We start from the raw sequence: 7500 nt of genomic DNA on the forward strand, positions 1-7500 counted from the left end.
CTTAACGTACTTGAAGAATTTTAGCTAATGTTACATGGCGCCAACGTTCTTGGAAAAAAGCAGTTCTTATAGAAGAGGACTGTATTACATTCTATCAACGAACATAGTCAAAATCTGCAGAGGGATTTGGGTCAATCGTAGTTAAAGTTAGTGTAGCAGTTTTCTAAGGAATTTTAGGAAGTTAAATCCATCAATTGAGGCAATTATAACCCATATCAAGCACATGGAACAAGTCAAGTATGTTATGGAGAAAATGGAAAACAAATCAAAGTTGGTTTTGCTTATAAATCTGACTGGCTGGGAGTTCCTGAGATATTGAAGTCAATCATTAGGCGTAGTAACTAAATGAATTCGAAGTTAACAATGGGAAATCTCTTTTCACGCTACTCAAGATACCTCTAATCGATACTTATGGGAGTTCTGATTGACATGACGCTTTCAATAAAATGCAGCGATTTTTTTGCATAACGTTTGGCTCACAAACGGTATTTTGTCGTCAGATCCTTGTGATGAACCAGCACTGTGTTCACATCGTCATCATCAATGTCAACTTTTGGATGCAACAGCAATATGCATGTGTCCAATGATTATTCCAGTAAACTTAGATCCAGTTTGTGGTTCTGATGGTGAGACGTATCCCAATGCAGCGGCACTTGAAAGCATGAGTTGTCTGGCAAACAGAATCGTGGACTTACAATATAGGGGCGCTTGCATTGGTATGGTTATAATTATATTTCCATTCTAAGATATGTGTAGTTTTAATTCGTCTCTCAGACGCTAAGTACGTGAATGCCGATGTGTTATTTCCATTTTAGTTAAGCTTACTCTCGAGTCCTAAGGAACGTTTCAGTAGCTGATCTTGCTTACATGTGAGGAAAACCTTTTCCTTTGACGTGGCTGTCTATTAGGATTGATATTGGTATCTCAAAGCTCCGAGGAACAGAGACGTGGGTAATCGAGGCCATCAGAAAAACCGGTGGTGGTTAAATCCAAACGTCTGACCGAAAAAGGTTTCAATTAGCCTTAGCCTTTGATAATTTGTTATTAACTGTCGCCTCTAATTTATAAATATTTAGACATCATCGTGAAATTTTTACCTGGTTGTCCGTATGTAACAGTACGGCGTAGGATAATGGCTATTTTATTTAAAGGGGGGGGGGGGGGGGGGCTAGGTCACGCAATGTTAGGCAATTTCAGCACTGATCGAATGGTCATAGAATTGACTAAAATATCAAAATAAAATAACTGTTCAAAACTATAGAAGAACTCTAACAAAACACAGGGAAGCCAAGAAGGGACATGGATGGACAAAACTGGAGAGGATTGAAATAGATTGAATTTGGGTAAATTTGAAAAACGTCGGCCCACCTTTTTTTCAAATTTATATCAGTCTATATCAAAATGTTATTTACACAGCTGGAAAATCATTCTCAGTTGTTATGAGGCCGTGATTTTGCAAATGAAAGACTCTTGCTCCGCCAATTTGACGTTTGGAACTCATAATGACCAAAATTAAACAAATTTACCTAAAATAGCGTGACCTAGCCCCTTTAAGCTGTTAGCTTAAGTATGCAAGTATGCAGAGTTTTGTTACAGTCTTTTATCTTCATTTCTCGTTTTTCAGTTCCCACCGATCCTTGTGATACCTCGATTTGCAGTCATCCCCTTCATCGCTGCAAGGTTGTACAAGGCTTAGCAACCTGTGTCTGTATGGAAGCTTGCCCATTGATCATGATGCCCGTCTGTGGATCTGATGGCTATAGCTACCCAAATAAATGCACGCTTGAGGTTGAGGCATGCATTAGTGGAAAGAACCTTACAGTTGCAGCTATGGGAGAGTGTGGTAATTTATTGAATATTCTGATGTTGTTGTTGTTATTCTTATTGCTGCATTCTCTTTTTGCCTTTCATTCTCAACAATACCTGGGAGCGATCCACGCACCTGAGGCTATAAGCGATTGCTAGGTGACGGACAGCTAAATTGAGCGAAACAATAAAGAAAAAAAATAGCATAACATGTCAAAACAATAAGATATCACAGATATTGTACAAAATACTGATAGATTGAAGGTTGAAACAGTAAAACTATTGGGACGAGCCGGGTGGAAGTGATGTCAGATTTCTGTAAATTAAGAAAAAGAAACATTCTCAACAAAGGAATAGCGCCATATGTGAATACAATATATGCAATTAATGTTTGCGAGGAACTGAATGAAACGTTGTGTACTTTTCACAGACAAATGTACAAAAAAGATTTGTCCTAACTCAAGGCAGTATTGCAGAGTGGTTAACGACACAGCAATTTGTGAGTGCAACGAAATCTGCACTTTTGACTGGAGGCCTGTCTGTGGATCTGATGGTACAACGTATTCCAACAACTGCAGTTTAGAGGCAGAAGCTTGTAAAACAGGAAAAATGATAACAGTGATAAAGCAAGGAGAATGTGGTGAGATTTTGACTGGTGTTAATAATCATTTTTCCAACAACATTTCTGGTTTCTTGTCGCTCAATGAGAAGGATGTGTACAATATAAGACATAGATAATATTATATATGCGAAAATGCCAACAGGTTGCCAGAAATGTTCCTCTTATGTAGATTTAGACTGGAATCTTAGTTTTCGTAAGAGCTAATGTTTCTCTTTCAGTCTTCCTGAGTGTGTTGTAAGTTAGTCCTGATGCATATTGAGCGAGGCAAAAGTCCTGTATAGCTCTTACCCGACTTTGGTATTATCTACCCATGGTCAACTCTAGTTTTGATGTCTTTAAGGAGGGACGTAAGAGTATTAAAAACTTTCGTAACAAGACTTCTCAGTGAAGTATCCGTCAATGCTTCAGTCAAACGTCCAACAACTTAGATGAATGGCTGTCGGATACACGTGTAAGAGTAGCTTGTTTTCGCGCCTCTTACTTCAAATTAGATCAACAACCCAACGTTACTAGAGAGGGACAGTTTTCCAAACCGAAACCGGTATACTCCATTGAATGATTTTGAACAAACAGATTGCTAATTAAGTATTTTGGGTACCAACCTTGATAAACCTTGCCTGAATCACCACTACTCATTCTTCGGTAAACAGTCCACATCATTCTCTCTAGGTGCCGGGCAAAGTCAGTGTCCAAAATTGAGCCCCACTCCATTGTGTGAAGAGGTCACTGGCTGCCAATCTGATAATGAATGTGTTCCTGGGCACATTTGTTGCCTCCAAAAGAATTGCACAAGGAAATGTGTCGTTGCAAATGCGGTTCCTCCACCGTGTAAGTCGTCATTTTATTTTTTTTTTACAAAGTGTTTAAAGAGCATAAAATAAAAAGAAAGATTCTGGATCTGCTGAGCATTGATTGCAGTTTCTAGAGATGTAACAAAGCCCAGCTGAAATGTGATTCTAAATATAACAAATTGGGCACTGAATGAGGCAAGGCCTTTTCGTCTTCTGGGTCGCTGTGTTCAGTATGTTACGGTAGTAGCCAAAACGAGGGGCCGGGGGCTTGGACAAAAATATCCTCTTACAGCCGGTTACAGACTCACCTTAACGTACTTGAAGAATTTTAGCTAATGTTACATGGCGCCAACGTCCTTGGAAAAAAGCAGTTCTTGTAGAAGAGGACTGTATTACATTCTATCAACGAACATAGTCAAAATCTGCAGAGGGATTTGGGTCAATCGTAGTTAAAGTTAGTGTAGCAGTTTTCTAAGGAATTTTAGGAAGTTAAATCCATCAATTGAGGCAATTATAACCCATATCAAGCACATGGAACAAGTCAAGTATGTTATGGAGAAAATGGAAAACAAATCAAAGTTGGTTTTGCTTATAAATCTGACTGGCTGGGAGTTCCTGAGATATTGAAGTCAATCATTAGGCGTAGTAACTAAATGAATTCGAAGTTAACAATGGGTTTAGGGTCCGGGGCAAGGGCCGGGGCCGGGGCCGGGGTGCCTTTTTTTCCAAAATTTTGTTTCATTTTGTCGTCATTCTCGAATGACTGTCATTTATGGTGGCAATTAGTCAAAAAAATTGAGGAACCTACGGAAGCTATGAAAGCTCTTAAGGGGCATTTTAGTTTTTTCTTAAAATCGTACTTTGTTTTTTTGTCTTTCCGAAAATCGAAGTTTGTTGTTCGAAATTCAGAGAATCCGAAATTGCTAAAATTGGAGTTTATGGAATACACGCTAACTGCCAGACAGAGTCCCATCGTAATACTCACTTCGTTAAAAAAAAAAAAAAATTGAATCGCAGTTCCACGATGATCGTCACGCAGTCATGCAACGTTCTTTTTGCTTGTTTGGTTGTGTTGTTGTCAATGTTGTTGTCTGATTTACCACAAACATTCTCAAGAAGACGACCACGAATATTGATCATCAATTAACTTGTGATGCATAAACTTGAAAGGAAGGTTTTTTTTTTTGGAAGGTTTAATTTTACAAAGGTCCGTTATTTCTCTTCAGTAACTGACAGCAAAGCATTGTTGCCATCTTTTAGCTCAGTTGCGGACCTGCCCTATTCTTGACCCAACCCCCATGTGCCAACTGCCACCAGATGCTGAGCCTAACTGTTTTACAGGGGGACCTGCGTGTCCTTCTGGGCAAGCTTGTTGTCTTGATGTAGACTGTAACCACAAGTGTGTAAACCCAGCCTTGCCTGACGGTAAGTAACTTAGCTGAAGCAATATATCTGTTCATCTTCCTTTTTTATATCTTAAAAGTTCGGCAGCTAAAATTTTCTTTTGTCATTCAACAACCTGTATGTAACTTACAGATCTAAGAAATATTCATCAGACTGAAAGTCTGCATCCTCGGAGACCCAGGGGCAGCTAGTCGGGACGATAGAATGTTCGTGGTGAACGTTTACTACAAGAACGGGAAGAGCCCCTGGGCACTTAGTCTTATCGCACCAGTTCCAGAAGCGTTCGAATTACCTGCTTCTGATTGGCCACAAAAATGTTTTTGTGGCCAATAAGCAAGGAGGAGCAGCAGGGTTACTCTGATATTTTCTTACACGAAGTAGTTTTCCTCACCGGTCGCCATAGTTGCGTAGCGCGTTCAACGGGGAAAAGTTTCTCGAGGAAAGTTTCAGAAGAAAACGTTAACGAAGTCGGAAAAAATACAATCTTTAGCATGGCTGCAAGCAACAAACACTCTCCGATAAATGTTTACGGTGGATATTTCGAAGGTGTCGTAAATTCTTATTGCTGATACGCGATGCACGGCTTTCACTTTCTTCACCTTTGCTCACTAACAACGCCAAGCTTACCTTTTACATCTCCGTGTTCGTCGCACGACTTCTGAAACTTTCTACGCCGTGAAAATTTCCGGACGGGCCACGCAACTATGTCGATTAAACGTGAGAAATACCCGCTAGCTGCAGCGCACTCACCTTCTTGCTTTCGCGTCACTCTCTTATCCTTTAGTGTAGTAAACACAACTGTTCTGTGTTTGCATCATGAATCCTGTCGTGTTAAGTGAGATCGAGGTTGTGTGGGAGAAAATGCATAATGAAGTACGCTTGATATTTTTGCAAAGACCTAACACCTCTATGGGACTCTTAGCGCTGGATAAGGACTATGGGAAATGAATTAAATTCCGAATCCCAATGCATGAACTCGCTGGACTTGAACTGGGAATTTCGATTAATAACCCTTTCACTTAACCACTAGACTACCACGTAACTAAATGCCAAAAACCTTATTATTTATTAATATGTCGACATTGTTTTTCTTCCAAATGCCGCTGTAAACGTGTATTATCGCCCGCTAAGAAATTGTCAGTAACCAAACCTTAAGAGAAAGCTAACCATTGTAAAATAAAGCACTATACTTAACGTACCACACTATTCAGCAATATATTTTTTTAAATTTTTATTTTATTTTTACAATATGTTATTTACACTATTTACAATGCATATATAATGAAATTATATATACTTATTAGTGTAGGTAGATAATCGGTGGATAAAAACAGTTCCTTCAAAGTGAGTGCTCGGGGTCCAAATCCCGTCTGGGAATGCAACTTTTAATTTTTGTGTTCGAACCCCCAAGAGCTCCCGCGATCATAATAAGCTGAATATCTAGACACTACATTAAAGTGCCCCTGTGACCAAAATATCAATTCTTATTTTTCTTTGGAATTCAAAACTACACTCTAAAACAATGTAAAAAAAAAAATTTAACATGTTAAAAAACGGTTAAAAAAGGTTTAAAATACGACGTTTCGACTTAACTTAAGCAATGATAATAAAAATGAACTCGAATATATAATAAAATTAAAGCGTGCAGTTATATTGTTTAGAGACGCAATCAAGGAAAAAGCTTAGCTCGAATGGAGTCTTCTTGAGTTTGTGTGAAGACTCAAGTTCCTTAATGAAAAGCATTTCATACAGAAGACAATCAAACTTAGTTTGGCATTTCTTAAGAATAAAGAAATGACTGCTTAAACTAGAGGTGTCAATACCACCATGGATATTAATAAGATGCTTGCCTATGGCAGAATACCTATGTTCTGAATGCGTTGATGCAAGTGCCTTGTAGTAAAACCTACATAATCAGCATGACACTAATCACATTTAAAATGATACACAACGCATTGATTGTTAACTAAATCAGGCTTCTCCTTTGGCCGAAGAATCTGTTGAATACGTTTACTGCGAAAGAGAGGTTGAATGTCGATACCGATGTTAGAACTCAAGGATCTCAACTGCTCCTTCATCATATTCGCCGAACTCTGGTTCTTAAAGGGCAAAGAAAACCTAACAGTTCTAACATCGTTTTCGTCCTTGGACTGCTTATGAATATTATCATCATTAGATTCCTTATGAATATTATCAAAAAAGCTAGAAAACACGATTCAATTAAGATACTAGGATAACCTAATTTTGAAAAAAATGGCTCTAAGCTGAACACATTCGCTATTAAAACCTTCAGTTGTGGAAGATAATCGATAAGCTTTATAGAATGATCATGGTCTTAATCAAACTCGACTTATATTGTTTATCAACGTGGCTATCAAAATGTAATAACAATCCAATGTTTGTAGGTTTTCTGTAAACACTAGTGTCCATTCTTTATGATGTCCATTCCAAGGAAAGAGATTTTATCATCAACTACTAACCCCATTGTAAACTTTACACTGAATGGGAATTATTAAGAGTCGTCGAGAAATCTTCTGCAGCTTTCACATCAGGCATAATATATCATCAAAGTATCATCCACGTACCTTCTGTAACTAGACGCATCAAGAGCGTACACTGGGTTGCCTGTGGTACGTGTTACTCAAAAACAGAAGGGCCTCAGTTGGGTGGTATTAAACTGCAGCGTTCCAGGCATTTTTTTCAAGTCGGGGGTCATTACGACCATTTAAAGGGGTCACCCAGAAGTCATACCAGAAGAGGCCCTTTGGCTCACACGTTCATACGACGAAACAGATCTTTTTCTGAGGTTAAAAACCTGGCTACTGGCCTATTAATCATTTGGCAGAAAGAAGACATTCCTGTCATCTTTAGAAAAAA

At 38.6% G+C, this 7500-nt stretch overlaps 1 protein-coding gene across 5 annotated transcripts in view; it reads left to right on the forward strand.

Moving 5' to 3' along the window:
- The window catches only part of LOC137999837 (uncharacterized), a 171159-nt gene that overhangs the window by 125615 nt on the left and 38044 nt on the right, over nt 1-7500 (forward strand). For all 5 annotated transcript variants that reach the window (XM_068845793.1, XM_068845785.1, XM_068845777.1 and 2 more), the window contains 5 exons: nt 501-716; nt 1625-1843; nt 2237-2446; nt 3098-3256; nt 4480-4644. In XM_068845793.1, coding sequence (XP_068701894.1) covers nt 501-716; nt 1625-1843; nt 2237-2446; nt 3098-3256; nt 4480-4644 — 969 coding nt within the window. The remainder of the gene's footprint in view (nt 1-500; nt 717-1624; nt 1844-2236; nt 2447-3097; nt 3257-4479; nt 4645-7500) is intronic.

This window comes from Montipora foliosa, chromosome 1, assembly GCF_036669935.1.
Source record: "Montipora foliosa isolate CH-2021 chromosome 1, ASM3666993v2, whole genome shotgun sequence".
In the NCBI taxonomy this organism is placed as follows: Eukaryota; Metazoa; Cnidaria; class Anthozoa; order Scleractinia; family Acroporidae; genus Montipora; species Montipora foliosa.